This window comes from Mustela putorius, unplaced genomic scaffold (assembly GCF_011764305.1).
Source record: "Mustela putorius furo isolate JIRA1106 unplaced genomic scaffold, ASM1176430v1.1 tig00000127_pilon_pilon_pilon, whole genome shotgun sequence".
In the NCBI taxonomy this organism is placed as follows: Eukaryota; Metazoa; Chordata; class Mammalia; order Carnivora; family Mustelidae; genus Mustela; species Mustela putorius.
In genome coordinates, this window is record NW_025421288.1 from 6,725,496 (window position 1) to 6,740,430 (window position 14,935).

Below are 14,935 nucleotides of genomic sequence, written 5' to 3' on the forward strand. Positions count from 1 at the left end.
GCAGCCGGACAGGCATGGCTGTACCACCGGGGGTGTTACCTGTGTCTGCTTCTAACTACTGTCGAAGGCTCAGGGTCGCAACAGAAGAGCGCGGTATCTACCCCCCGACTCTTCACAGAGGCAGTTTGCCAGCCCTGTTCCAAGCAGTATGCATGTCTAGGAATAATCATTTCGGTGTGAGTCCCTAGAAATGAGAGTTCCAACAGAGTAGGCGTTTTATGGGGAAGTCCCAGCATAACCCGTGGGCAGATCCGTCCGCCACACGGCAAGCCGTCACTCCTCCCAGGCTGCAGGGGGACAGGGAGGAACCCCTTCAAAATGACAGCTGCCTTCTGTCACTCCCTAAATGCCAGCCAATTTTTACCCCATGTTCCTGCAGCTGAGTCCTAGGCGATGCCTCCAGTTGTGGAAAACCTGTGGAACAGCCTGTGGGTGGCCTTGGCTCTGTTTCTTTGCAGCAAGTCAACACTCTGTCCACAAATGTAGGTCAGACACAGTACAAATAAATGGCTCAGGGGCTCCCCAGAAGACATACATGTTGCGAGCTTCATCCCCCCAGAACAGGCGGGCTTGAGCCCTCGTCAGCTGAGAGCCTTTGCAGAGCCACAGAGAATTTGCTGTGCAGTCTGCGAGCTGACTCTCCCTGGAGAAGAGGGTGTGACAGCTGTCAGAGCACAGGGGACATGCACTGTAAAACAGTTAAAAATTGAACCACTCCTCGTGACTGTTCTATACACATTACTTTCAAGAAAACATTTTAGGCAAGTAGCATTACAACAAATCGCACTCAAAGGCTGGCTTTTATCAAGTGTGAATGCATTATTTCGATTTAATTCACGCCAAGCCCTATGAGACTGGTAGCAGTGTCCTTATCCCCACGTCATAAGTAAGGAAACTGAGGCAAGGAGAGAGGTGGCCATCATGTCCCATCTCACAGTAGCAAGAGGGGCCAGGATTCAAATCCTGATGTCCGTCTCCACAGATGGCACTGAACCCATTAATGCCAATGGGAGCACTGACTTTTTCAAGTTCACTGTCTGATCTGGCAAGTTCATTTATCCTTCTTTGGTGTCCTAGTAAGCTCATCTTCTGATAGCTGGGTGCTTTTGCCCAAAGTGTTTGCTGGGGCCAGCCACACACAGTGCTCCCATAATCCATGCATCATGCATTTCCCAGATATGTTAATAGCAACTGTTTGGGTGGCCAAAGAGAAAGCCTCCAGAGCCGAAAATGACCCACGGGCATTATGGACACAAGCTCCCCAGCCTGGGCTGAGGGACAGGAAACGTCAGGTGAATTCCAACCTGTGGGTGAAGAGGGCTGTGCTGCCTCAGCTCTGCCTCACACTGGCTGTGTGTTCTTGGGCAAGTCACTTGCCCTCTCTGGAGAAAGGAGGTAGTTTAAGTATGTGCTCCCCCTGAAGGTCCTTGCCACGTAATAAAGCCCAGAGATTAAGATCGGGGCTTCTGGGGCCTTGGACTTGCCTCACCTAGAGGCCCATGATCGAGGACGTCCTGCACTTCTCGGAGTGAAGCTCCGTGAACGACGGTCAGAGATGTGGGTGCCGTCCTCAGGGGTGGCCGTGAGGGGGGCTACGCAGGCAGGCATGCTCTTTATAAACTAAAAGGCCCCACGTGAGTGTGCGAGCAGCTGCAGCATCGTCTGACCTTTGTCTCCCAGGCCCTCCGAGCACCATGTCCGCCCCTCCGGCCAGCAACGGCGTGTTTGTCGTCATCCCGCCCGGCAACGCCAGCGGCCTCCGCCAGCCCCCAGCCATCCTGCCCACCTCCCTGTGCCAGCCCCCCGGGGCCCTGCAGTTCGAGGAGCCGCCGCTGGGGGCGCAGACGCCAAGGGCCGCGCAGCCGCCCGACCTGCGGCCCATGGAGACGTTCCTGACCGGAGAGCCCAAAGCATTAGGGGTGAGAAGAGCCTCCCCAGACCACCTGAGGCATGAGTGTGTGCAGGGGTGCTGGGCGGGGAGGGAGAGCTCCAGCACGGGAACATTCACGTGCACCTTGGAGAGGGGCAGGCGGTCCCTAAATGCTTAGTGAGGGCTTGAGCATTCAGCGGCCTACCAGACCTACAGACCCATTCCCCGTGGGGCTCGCAGAGGGCACTCCAGCAGACAAAGCACTAAGATGACCCCAAAGAGGGTAATGAGGTTGAACATGATGGATGTGGGAAGAGCAACACTAGCAAGGAAGGACTGACAGGTCTCCGTGGGGAGGTGACATTTAGGTTAAAACCTGGATGCTGAAAGCCAAGGGTAGATGGGGGTGGGGAGGCTCAGCAGGTGGAGGAACACCTAGTGCAAAGGCCCTGAGGTGGGAATGCGTGTGGCTTGTTCAAGGACAAAATGGAAGGTTAACACAGCTGGAATGTAATAAGCAAAGGAAGGAGGGAGGTGAGATGAAGCTGGAGTGGTGGGCAGAGGCCAGCTCCTGCAGGTCCGTGAAAGAGGTCCCAGGAGGTCTTTGCCAACCGCAGATGGCTGTGATATTGGTTTCTGGGTGGGAAGAAAATATCAAATAGACAGGTAGACAGATAGACATATTCATCCTCATACATACATATATAGTGTCTTCTATTTGTTCCTTGGCCTCAGTTTCTCCAAACGGAAGATGGTGATGATGGTGATGATGGTGGTGATGATGATGATGGTGGTGATGGTGATGATGGTGATGATGGTGGTGATGATGATGGTGATGATGGTGTGATGATGATAGTGGTGATGATGGTGATGATGGTGTGATGATGGTGGTGGTGATGATGATGGTAGTAATGATGGTGGTGGTGATGGTGATGATGGTGGTGATGATGATAGTGGTGATGATGGTGGTGATGATGGTGATGATGGTGATGATGGTGGTGATGATGATGGTGGTGATGATGATGATGGTGGTGATGATGGTAGTGATGATGGTGATGATGATAGTGGTGACGATGATGATGATGGTGATGATGGTGGTGATGATGGTGATGATGGTGATGATGGTGGTGATGATGATGGTGGTGATGATGATGATGGTGGTGATGATGGTAGTGATGATGGTGATGATGATAGTGGTGACGATGGTGATGATGGTGGTGATGATGGTGATGACGGTGGTGATGATGATGATGGTGGTGATGGTGGTGATGATGGTGATGATGATGGTGGTGATGATGATAGTGGTGATGATGGTGATGATGATGATGATGGTGGTGGTGATGATGATGGTGGTGATGATGGTGATGATGGTGGTGATGATGGTGATGATGATGGTGATGATGGTGGTGATGATGTGATGATGATGGTGTTGATGATGGTGATGATAATGGTGGTGATGATGATGATAGTGGTGGTGATGATGGTGATGATGATGGTGATGATGGTGGTAATGATGACTGACGGTGGTGAGCTATCGTCTCTTGGGCACCCCCAAGAAGGGCACCCACAGCACCATGGAATGTGCACACACTGGCTGCTTACATCTCATCACCATCTTGTGAGACAGGGACCACCATTCCCACTGGACAGATTAGGAAACAGAGGCTGGTCAAGGCCCAAGGCCACACAGCTGCTAAGCGGCATCCTGTACCTCAGGCTGGCCTGACTGTACAGTTCCACTTTCAGTCCCCTGCTCTGCAGCACTCAGGAGCTCTGGCTTGAACACACTGGAATTCCAGATTCCACACTAAAGGCTACACTGTGTCCACTGGTGCGTGAAGGGACTGGAGACAGTGAACAGAGATGGGGTCATCAGTCACGGGAGTCCTGAGCCTCAGACTCGGTCCAGGGAAGCCATGATCGCCAAAGGGATTTGACAAGACACATAGAAACTGCTGGAAAACACAGAAAGAGAAACTATAAACAGGTGCTTAGGGGAGACACCCAGTAGAGGAACAGCATCTCAAAGTTTGGCTGGCCTGCCACTCCCATCACTGGGACACCACGGGCAAGTTACTGAACATCTCGGGTTCCGTCTTGGTGTCCTCACCTCCAAGTCAGAATAATAATACCTACTTCATCACGTTAGGATTAAAGGAGATTCACATTGCTCAGTGTAGACAGGCATAAGGGCGGAGGCAACCAGTGTTCCATGAGCAGGGCTCGCAGTGGTGGGGGTGTCCAGAAGCAGGAGGGGAGTGGAGCTGGCCACATAAGGAAGCTGGAAAGAAGGGGGACATGCAGCTTGAAAGAGAATGGGAGAGAAGATGCAAGGTGGCCATGCCCATAAATATCCAATTTGGGGAGCACTCTTGTTAGAAAGACATGGCTCTTTCCCCATGACCCCAAGAAAATGATTCCAGCCGTTTACAGTCACAACTGCCTGGACAGGGACCACCATGGCTTGAGTGGTGGTAAGCAACCCCACTGAGGGGGTTCTGTTAAGAAGTTAGGTGCTGGAAAGGGCTTCTGGGTTAAGCGGAGACTGAATATGGGGGCCTCTGATGTGCCCACCCAGTTCTAGAATTCATTCCTTACCAAAAACACAAGAAAAAACATAGGGCAGAGCTTATCAGAAGCACACATGCCCCCTTCCTTGGGAAAACCGTTCTACCTATGGGAGTGGATCTGTGGGGTGCTGGCAAACCACCTGGAGAAGAAAATCCCGCCCCGATGTCAGCTCTGGTCCGAGGCAGCTCGGCACACAGCCGGCTGGAGTGGATCGGGGATGATGCCCAACTAAGAGAGCCGCTCAAGGGCAGGTTCGCTGCAGGCCGCGGGGGAGGGGGGTGGTTAGGTGGGGGATGGTGAGGCCCTCGGCGCAGGGACTGCTGTGCCATTGAAATGAGAGCTGAGAAAACTCTGTAGCAATACAGAGCGTCCCTGGAATCCACGGTCAGAGCACAAAGCAGGGGCCGACTCAGAGAAACATGGAAATGGGCGGGGGGAGCCGGGAGTGGTCTCGCGGATGTACGAGCTGACTTTCCCTCTTAAAAAAGCCTTTTCAGGGTTGGTCTGGGGATGTCTCCTCAAAAGAGCAGAATCGGGGTTTTATTTCCCCGGGGCTGGGAGATCGCGGGGGCGCGCAGGGCTCCGCACGCTCTCCCCGCGGCCGGCAGAGGGCGGTGTGGAGCCGGCCCGCCAGCCCGGCTGAGCCGCGTCCGGCTCCCGCAGACGGTCCAGATCCTCATCGGCCTCATCCACCTGGGCTTCGGCAGCGTGCTGCTCATGGTCCGCCGCGGCCACGCGGGGATGCTCTTCATCGAAGGAGGCGTCCCCTTCTGGGGAGGAGCCTGCGTGAGTGCCGGGGCCACCTGGGGCCCACCTCTCCCCTCTGCGCCCGCCCGCTTCCATTCTTTGGGGCACAGGCCACACCCCTGGCACAGAGAAGGATCCCAAAAAGGGTAGGATGCAGGGGATGAGGGCAGGGATCAAGGATCCTAACCGGCTGTATTATCTGGATACTAAACTCACCGCACATCCAAACCTCAGCCTGCAGAAATCTTCAACTTCCCTCGTGGGCCCCAGCCCTCCAAGAGCTCTGTCCACTGGGATGTGACCAGCTGTGGAGCCCCCCCGCCCCAGTCCATTCATCTGCCCGTTCCACCGGCCAGTCTGGCCAGCAACCCCCCCGCCCCGGGCCCCCACCGCGTCCCCTGCAGCAGAATCCAGAAGCACATGGTTCTTGGTAAATCTCCAACATCAAGAGAGCACTTCAGTGTTCACACAGCCCCGTCTGCACCTGCATCACCCACCTGTGTCTCCAGCTGCCCCGGGAGACCACAGGCTTGGGCGTGAGGCCAGTGGGGTCCAAATCCCAGCTCCACGGCCACTGCATGTCACTATGGAGTCCCTCAGGCAAGTTAGGTAGTCTCCAGCCTCAGTTTCCTCATCTAAAAGGCAAAGTCCTGGCCCCGCCTACCCCAGAGTTTGAGGAAATCAAAGCTAATGCATGTGGGAACTAGTTCCCAAGCCTTGATTCTGCCGCAAACGGGGACTCTCATTTTGTAAGAGTTTTGCCTTCAGAGAGAGCCAGATTTGTGTGACCTATGAGGGATGTCACTGAAAACATGCACCTTGCTGGCTATGGCCCCAGTTCCGTGGACGGGTCCCCAGCAACCAGGGGACACCCTTACAGAGAGATCCCAGGAGGCAGGGCAGGTGACAGCCCACAGGCTGCTGCCATCTCCCTGGTCTCAACCGAGCCTAGGCATGATGTGGCCTGCCCAGTGTCCTGGCCCCAGCCTCACCAGGATCCCCTCTTCCCCACACAGTTTGTCATCTCTGGGTCGCTCTCAGTGGCAGCCGAGAAGAGCCACACCAGCTGCCTGGTAAGTCTGAATGGGGGCCCCGGGGCCACCACTGATTCCCCTCTATTCTGCCCCTCCTGGCCATTCACTGATCCAACAAACGTTTCCTGGGGGCCTGCTAAGTGACAGGCGCAGGAGGACACCCAACACAGGACAGGAGGAACCGAGACACACTTTGCAATACAGGGCAGAAAGTAAGGGTCCGCAGACGGAGCACTCGTGGCCATTTAGAGAAAGATCCAAAATGTCTCTTGGAAGAGGAGAGGGCTAATCTGGGCCTTGGTGTGCGGGGAGGACTTAGAAATAGTGAAGGACCAGCACAAGAAGGCAAGGAGGAGTCATGGGCAGGCTTGCTGAGGAAACCACGTGGGGCTCCGTGTGAGCAGGGCAGAGGTCTGGAAAGCGAGAGGAGAGATGCACTGGGTCCACATGGTGGAGGCTCGGACCCCTCTGTGGGCAGTGGGAGGCGATGCGGGCTTTGAAGGGGAGCACATCCGGCATGCTCCAGGCTCAGAGAACACAGCAGTGAAAGTCAAGTCCTGCCCTCCTGGACCTTACACTCCAGGGTCTTGTAAGACACCCAAAGCCAAGCAACAACGTAGTTAGGGAGTGTGCAAAGTGCCACAAGGAAAACACGGGGTAACGTGACAGTCATTCCACTCCTCAAGGACAGTTTGGGTTCCCAGGACAGGTGCCACCAAGCTCGCTATTCAGAGCAGGACAGTCACAGAAGAGCCTGGGAACCAGCATCGCAGGCAAGAAGACAGCATGGGGAGGAGCCTGGGCATGGGGACAAAAGGAGCCAGAGCAGATTATAGGGGGTGAAGGCAGCAGAAAGCAAGGACACAGTCAAAAGAGGGAAAGGGAGGGAGAGGAGTCTGGACTTAGAGGATTTGGAATTTTTTAAGGGACACTGTTTAAGGGAGTCCACTGAGAAGGGAAGTGGAGATTCCTTGTCCTACTTGCATTCTTGGGAGTTGTCCAGTGCTGGGCACTGAGTGGAGGACAGATCAGACCCGGCAGGACTGGAACTCGGGGACCCCCCCCCCCGCAACTGGCTGTGAAGTACAGAAGTGCAGGGACCTGACTTGTCCTCACGCTCACAGCTCCTGGGACAATGCCTGGCTCCTGCAGGTGCTTCATAGTGCTTTGTGGGCTCTGGTCTCCATGACCTCCTTGATGTCACTTAAAAAAAAAAAAAAGAAAAGAAAAAGAGAAGAAAGGAGAGAAGAGAGAAGAAAAGAGAAGAGAAAAAAGGAAAGAGAAGGAAAAAAAGAAAAAGAAAAAGGGGAGTCAGAGGTCTTAGAACCTGAGTGGGTCCCAGAGTCCCAGCCCCCCCCCACCCACAAGTGGTCCCCAAATTAAGGCCAGGGTTGTTTAGCCACAGGTTCCCACTATTGGGTCAAAAGAGCATTGGGTTCTGGCTGCGAAGAGAGGGTGAGCCCTGAGTGGTCGCTCAGACCACCCAGGGAGCCACTTGCCCTGAAGCCCTGTGCCTCCGCCGGAGGGTCTGTCCTGCCTTCACTTTAGGGCCCTCCGCACCTACCCTTTGTCTGTCCCCTGCCCCGTTCCCCCCAGGGCCTGCAGCACCTTGCTCTGCCCATCCCCACCCGGCACGTCATGGAAATGACCCCATCACCTCTCCCAACTGGCCCTCAGTGTCCATAGCAGAGAGCCTCCATGACTCCAGCCCCCGGGGGCAGTTGCTCCTGCAGGGTGCTGGGCCCCGGGGGGTAGGCACAGTGACGATGGGCCCGGAGCCTGCAGCAGACCACACCCAGAGAGGCCACGGAGGGAATCTGCCCTCTCTGGCAGCTTCCAAGATGACAGAGGTAAGGGAGGCTGCAGGGCTGCCCCCAGAGGCCCCCCGGGAGAAGGGAGCAGGGACAGGAGTCAGGAAGCACACCTCGAACATGGCTGGGGAGCCCCCGAGCCCTGGCGCGGGAGGGAGGGCAGCTGGCCGCCTCCTTCCTTTCTCCGTTCTCCTCCTGTCTCCCTCCCGCAGGTGAGGAGCAGCCTGGGGACCAACATTCTCAGTGCCATGGCGGCCTTTGCAGGGACGGCCATCCTGCTCATGGACTTTGGCGTCACTAACTGGGTGTGTTGTCAGATGCCCCCAGAAGTGGGAACACTCAGAGCCTGTTAGAGACACATCCAGGAGGTGGGGAAGGCGGAGTGTGCAGCGCGGAGAGCCCCGGGGTCCTAGGTGTGGGCAGGGCTTGTCAGTCCTGATAGATCCCATGTGGAAATTGACCCCCTGACCTACCCCAGGAATGGGCCCCGCGGGCACGGAAGGGCAGCCCAGTAGAGGGAAGGGGAGGGCACGGGGCAGGCAGCAGGTGTCCTGGCTCCAGCTCTGCCAGGCCTGGCTGTGTGACCTCGAGCGAGTTACTGTCCCTCTGGGGCTCTTTCCTCCTGTGCTCTAGAGCACTGGGCTTCCCTTGACTGTGGGTGTGTCCCCAGGATGTGGGCAGGGGCTATCTGGCCGTGCTTACCATCTTCACCATCCTCGAGTTCTTCATCGCGGTCATTGCCACCCACTTTGGGTGCCAAGCCACCCGCGCTCAGGCCAACACGGTGAGTACATCCCACCGCCTTCCTCCCCCACCCACCCAGTGTCCACCCCTACAGGGACCTCTGAGGAAGGCTGCTGGCTGGGAAGCCTCCTCTTCCAGCCTCTTGCTTCTTCCCTCTTTCTAGCAATTAGGAGGGACTGCGCTGCGACCCGCTCCCCATCCTCTTACGTCAGAGACCCCCCCCCCAAGTCTTTGAGGAAGCTATTCTCCTCGCGGCCACAGGGGGGCGCCGGCACCAAGAAGCCGGAGGCTCTGCGAGGCTGGGGCGCAGGGGACCGCGGCAGTGCTGCACACGGAGGGGAGGGACCTTCCAGGAGTTCACAGGCCTTGAAGCCGACTCCGGGGGAAATTAGCTTAGTTTCCCCAAATCTGGAGGACAGTGAGGACAAAAGGAGGCGGAGGAGGACATTGAGGAGTAAAGGCGGCCTCAGGCGGGAAATGAGGGCCATAGGGCGTGGGTGCTGCTCGGGAGGTGGCTTTTTGCAAACTGGAGTTGAGGCCACCGCAAGACTTTGTGCGGAGGAGTGCGTGTGCACAGGGAGCGAAACCAGTCCCGCGGGATCGCCTTGAACCTTGAACCCCCAAGACGAAGCCAGGACAGGGGAAGCTCAGGGAGAAAGAACGCCGGACCTTTAGGTCCTAGAGAAGTGAGACTTGTATCTGTTTTGTTCACTGCTGTACTTGCAACGCCTGGGCCGTAATTGGCCCCCGTAAATATTTTTGAAATATTAGTCGAACCGGCCAAGTCGCTTACGGAATTCACGACGAGGGCGCTGTTCTCAGGATGCCCACAGGGGGGCACTGTTGTAACACCGCCCGGAGGCGCCGGCGCCCTCCACGACTGTCGGGGTTCTCTTTCCTTTGCAGCCTGTGATTTTCCTGCCCAGCGCCTTCAGCACTGACTTCAACATCCCCAGCCCCGCAGCCTCTCCGCCCCCCGCCTATGACAATGTGGCCTATATGCCCAAGGAGTCATCCGAGTAGAGGTCCCTCCGCGGGTTGGAAGCCAGCCATTCCCCTGTGGGCCCAGCCTCCCCAGCCCCCACCGTGTTAATCTGGGGGCACCCCAACCCCCCACCCCATTCCTCACATTGTGGCACCCAAGTGAAACATTCCCCGGGGACGTCTGTCCCAGACATCTCCCTCAGTGGCTTCTTTCCTAAAAGAACTAGTTGATGTCAAGGGTGTGTGTCCCTCAGCTCCCTGGGTCCTGCCGCCCTTCTGGAAATGTCCCCCACCTGCTGCTCTGTTTTCCTCTCTGCTCATTGGGAGGCAGCTGCTCTGTTTTCCTCTCTGCTCATTGGGAGGCAGCTCTGGCCCCATTGGCAGACAGGTTCAATGGCTGCCTCAGGCCTTGGGAAGATCATGAAGCTCAGGAGCTCAGAATCCTCTAGGAAAGAGGACTGAGTCGAGGTGCTGAGGCCACACAGCTGGCCGTCGCCTGACCTCTGGTGTCCAGGCCCCAAGACCAGCTCTGCGCTTTGTCATCTGTCACTGTGCCATGGGCCTCAGTTTTCCTGAGAACTCAAGCATTAACTAGATGGCATTTAAGGCCCTTCCAGCTCCCCAGGGCTCCCCAAAGTCCTGTTCTAAGTCAGGCAGTATCTCTCCCCCCACCACGCCCCCGCCCTGTGCCCCTGGACAAGCTCGTTTTCCATATCTATAAAATGGAGTTGGTATTGTCTTCAGCCCTGCCCACCTCCCAAGGTTGGGGAGGTTTGGGGGGACAGCTGAAGCCAGCCCTGGAGCACCCCAGTCAGCATCTGCAGGTGCACAGCCACAGCAACCCCCCTCCCACTGGCCTGGGGGGCAGAGCTGCCCCTGCACGTCACCATCAGCTGGGCTGGGTCTGAGGCAAAGGAGCCCCCTCTGCCCCTCTACCGGATGTCAGAGGTGCTGGTGGACGGTCGTCTCCTCCGCACCACAGAGGGAAATAAACATTGTGGCCTACGGTTTGAGCTGGTCTCATGGCGATGACTGTCCTTTTCATCTCAGGGGTTTTGAAGGCTTGTCCCATATTTATCAGAAGACCTGGGTCCCATTGTCACAGAATGGAGGCATCCCTGGGAGCAGGGGTCTGTGAGGTGTGATCCTGGCACTTTGGTCTGTTCCCCCTCGAGCCCAAACAAGCAGGCATCCATAACCCCATTTTATAGCCAAGGACACGGGAGCTTGAGGAGATCAAATCAGGTGCCCAAAGCCGCTGAGTTCATAAGAGGCAATGCTGGGATTTGAACTCAGTTCCAGCCAACATCAGAGTCCATGTCTCACCACATGGCTCCCCAGGTCCAAACCGAAGTGCTTTCCACCAACCCCTTCTCCTCCTTCCTCCTGATTCCTCATCTCAAAGACTGAGATGGGGCTGCGTTTCTCAACAGCCCACGTCTTCATCTAACAAACTCCTTCTCCTCCTTCAAAACCCTATTTTAATGTTGCCCCTTGTGTGAGGTCTTCCCAAAGGCAGGTGGTGGGCTAGTGCCATTCAGCCATCTGCCCACTTGAAGGAAGCTCTGGTGCCCAGGTCGTGTGGGTACAGAGTGACAGTGGGATTCCATACAGCTCCGGCTCTCAGAAGCAGTAGACGAGATTGAAGGACTTGGATCCAAGAGTTTTGCCCAATTAAACTTTGTGAGTGTGAAAATGGAGCATGTTCCACTCCCTCCCAGCTTCAAAGGTCTGTTTTGACCCTGGCAAGCCCTTCCACGAGGGCTTCTTTTTCTCCTGTTGATGGAGTCTGTTTCCTCTCCTCCTGCTCACTCTGCCAAAACCTCTCTCTCCAGAGCTGCTGTCATTGACCTCAATGTCACCAAGATCAATGGGCTTTTAAAAAGCCTTGTATGAACACTAACAGCTCCATCTACCCTCAAGTTCACCGGCCCTGGACTCCTCGGTGCCCTCCACACTCTTCAGCAGGTCCTTATGGAGCGTCCGCTGGGTGTCCGTGCTGTGGGGACGCTGGGCATGAGCCAAAGTCCTTGCTCTCATGGAGCTTCTGTTGGCCATCTGTCACCACTCCAGCAGCTCCCAAATCTGCCTCCCACCCGAACTTCTGTGAGCCAGCTTCAGCGCCTGCTCTCATGTCCCACTGAAAAGGAGCTTTCAGTCTCTGTTCCAACTCAAACCACTCTCCCTCCTATGTTCCCTGTGTCCGTCGGTGCCCAAGGAGAATCCGAGGGCTGTTCTAGGTCCTCCCAGCACCTTTGGACCACTGTCACTTAGCACCTGTGTTGTGACCTCAGCCTGCTGACCTAGCCTATGTCCCCAGCTGTTAGCTGGACCAGGCCATCTCAAGGCTAGGTAACAGCCAGGGGGGATTATCTCAGGACCAGAAGCCATAGTGTTACTGCTCTGCCACTTGGGGCTCTCCTTTGCCCCAAGGCTAAAGTCCAGATGTGCCGCAGTGTTTACAAAGCCATGTATTTGTAACAGAGACAGAGACAGAGCCCGCATACCTCTCTTTTCTCGCCTTCCCATCCTCCTGTACTTGACCCTGAGCCACGCTGAGCCTGGGGAATCCTTCTCCCTGGAGTGCAGTCCCCTTCTCCAGCCTGTCCCACTGAACTCCCAGCTGCCTTCAGATCTCAGCGTAGATGCCACTTCCTCCAGGAAGCCCTCCCTATCCTCACCCTTCCCCTGTCTAGTGAGGTGACCTCTGCTGGGCTCTTCCCATACCCCCAGTCCAGGGTCCTGCCCCCTCTCCACCGCAGTTGCCTGACTCCCTGACATCTTTCCCGCTGGACTCTCTCAGTCTCCTGTTGCTGAGGTAACAAAGGACTACAGACTTAGTGTTTTCAACAACACGTTTATCACCTTGCCGTGCTGGGGGTCGGAAGTCTTAAAATCAGGGTATTGACAGGACCGCATTCCTGGGGGTAGCTGTTTCCTTGCTTTTCCAGCCTAAGGGACAGCGACATCCATTGGCTTGTGACCCTGTCCTCCCTCCTCCAAGCCAGCAACCCCGCCCCTTCCGGTCACTGTCACTGACTCGGCTCCCTCTGCCTCCCTCAAGGGAGGGACCCTGTGATCACACGGGGGCCACCGGGTAGGCCAGGATAATCTCACCCTTCCCAGGATGCTTCACTGAATTGCATCTGCCCAGTCTTTCGACTGTGGAAGGCGACAAGACCCAGGTTCCAGGGCTAAGACCGTGCACGTCGCTGGGGACCATTATTCCTCCTGTCAGCATCTGAGCTTCTCAGCACCAGGACAGTGTCTCCTCCACTCCCAGACCTCCACACAGTCCTGTGCTTGGCCCATCCTAAGTGCTCAGGAAAGCGTCTGTGAATGAGGGAGTCCGTTCATGAACAAGGGTGCAGGGTCCATGTGTGCGTGCGTGTGCGTGTGCGTGTTAGATGCTGTAGGGACTGAGTGGCAGGCAAAGCAGAAGCTTCTAACCCAGTGAAAAGCCACGACTTTTAGAAAAATGTTTATCCCACGATTCAGGAACTGAAGGTGTGTGTGTGGGGGGGGGTGAATAGAGCAGAGCACCTGCTGACAGGTGCGCACGCCGCGGGAGGTCACCGGGCACGGGCCCGCCTGGAGACCGCGGTGGGCGGGGGTGCTGCCCGGACCAGCGGGCCTTCCAGAACTGCCGATGGCCCGGCCCCACCACCCTCAGAAAGGCTGCCCAGCCCGGCAGGCCCGAGAGAAGGTGAGTGACCTTGCAGTGGGCGTGACAACGAGGTGAACGGAGGGCAGGCTGCGCTCCACACGGCTGTGTGTGCGACCCGGGGCAGGGATGATGACGGGGCGCGAGGGACCCCTCGTGAGGGCGCGGTGACGAGCACACTTACACACGGCGCCAGACGTAGGCCAGGCACCGCTGTAAGCAATTTAATATTCTAACTCATGGAACCCTCTGGCAACTCCCCCCAAGAGGTAAAGTTACCCCCACTTTGTGGAAGGGAAAACTGAGGCCGAAAGGTCAAATAATGCACCGTAGGTCTCACAGCTACAAAGTGGTGATATCAAGGTTGGAACTCGGGCCCCCTGGGCCCGCTGTCGGCCCCGAAGCGCTCGGCTCTGCTCACCAAGGGGATGTTGGCAGGCGGCCATCGGGAGCGGCCGCTGGACTCTGCCTCCCCGCCCTGCCCCGGCATGGCGCCATTGGAAGGAGAAGCCAGATGGGATAGGACCCTGGGCGGGAGACCCCAGAGCTGCGTCCTCGGAGTCTGTGCGCCCTGAGAGTGCGGTGGCATACTCGGGGGCAGAGCGGGGCTGGGTGTCCGGGCCCCACCCAATTGGCTGATAGAGTTGGTGGGCCTGGATCCCGAGTCACACAGAACAGCCGTAACCAGAGGCTCCTGAGATCATCAGAGACACTTGGACACTGACCCGATATTTGAAGCCTGGGAGGTAGCAGAAGCTGGGCGGAAGTTTCTGGGCCACACAGGGGTAGTTATGCAGAAACACAGTGCACCCTCCCGAGCATCAGGGGACCTCCGGGCGGGTGGGGGGGGCACCAAAACTCCTTGCGCTTTGTTTAGTTGTGACAGATGATCATAGTCTTTTTTTTTTTTTTAAGATTTTATTTATTTGACAGAAAGAGAAAGCCCAAGCAGAGGGAGAGGGAAAAGCAGGCCCCCTGCTGAGCAGGGAGCCCAACTCCAGGCTCCATCCCAGGAGCTTGGAAGCCGACGGCAGCAACTTAACTGACTGAGCCACCCAGGCATCCCTGATCATAGTCTTTTTTTAAAGGGTCCTTATCTTTTAGAAATAAATACGAGGATGTTTACAAACCGTGGGATGCTGGGGTATGGCTCCCCGCTATGGGGGGGGTGGGAGCTGACCCGCAGGTCCCCTGCACGCCCTTGACCCCTGCAGCCGGGGATGTACATGGCTGTTCACTGGGCCATTCTACTTTTGGAAATGTCTGAAAGGATCCAAAGTTAGAAAGATATTTTAAAAGGCGCAACCCAGGACTCTGTGAAGGATTTGCCGTCATCTTCACGCTCTCCGTCCCGCACTGGAAACAGACGCAGTTGTCAACAGATACAGTTTGTGGAAGGAAATTTCTAGCTGTAAAGAGAGTGCAGAGTTCCACCTGCCTGGGCTTGGGGGGTGGGGAAGATGCCGGCTGCTGGGTGGGGCCAGGAGGGAAAAGATCCAAAGTCTAACGT

The 14,935-nt window shown here is 56.5% G+C and overlaps 1 protein-coding gene across 2 annotated transcripts; it reads left to right on the top strand.

Annotated features, from left to right (window-relative positions):
- Positions 1 to 1,694: 1,694 nt before the first annotated feature.
- MS4A15 (membrane spanning 4-domains A15) lies at positions 1,695 to 10,774 on the top strand. Of its 2 annotated transcripts, XM_004770390.2 has the most exons (6): positions 1,695 to 1,919; positions 5,105 to 5,227; positions 6,205 to 6,261; positions 8,246 to 8,338; positions 8,704 to 8,817; positions 9,684 to 10,774. In XM_004770390.2, exons 1-6 carry the CDS (start codon positions 1,695 to 1,697, stop codon positions 9,798 to 9,800), a joined length of 729 nt encoding a protein of 242 aa, XP_004770447.1. In that variant the 3' UTR covers positions 9,801 to 10,774. The 2 variants fall into 2 exon arrangements, with proteins under 2 accessions (XP_004770447.1, XP_004770448.1); XM_004770391.2 differs by lacking the exon at positions 5,105 to 5,227.
- Positions 10,775 to 14,935: the final 4,161 nt, after the last annotated feature.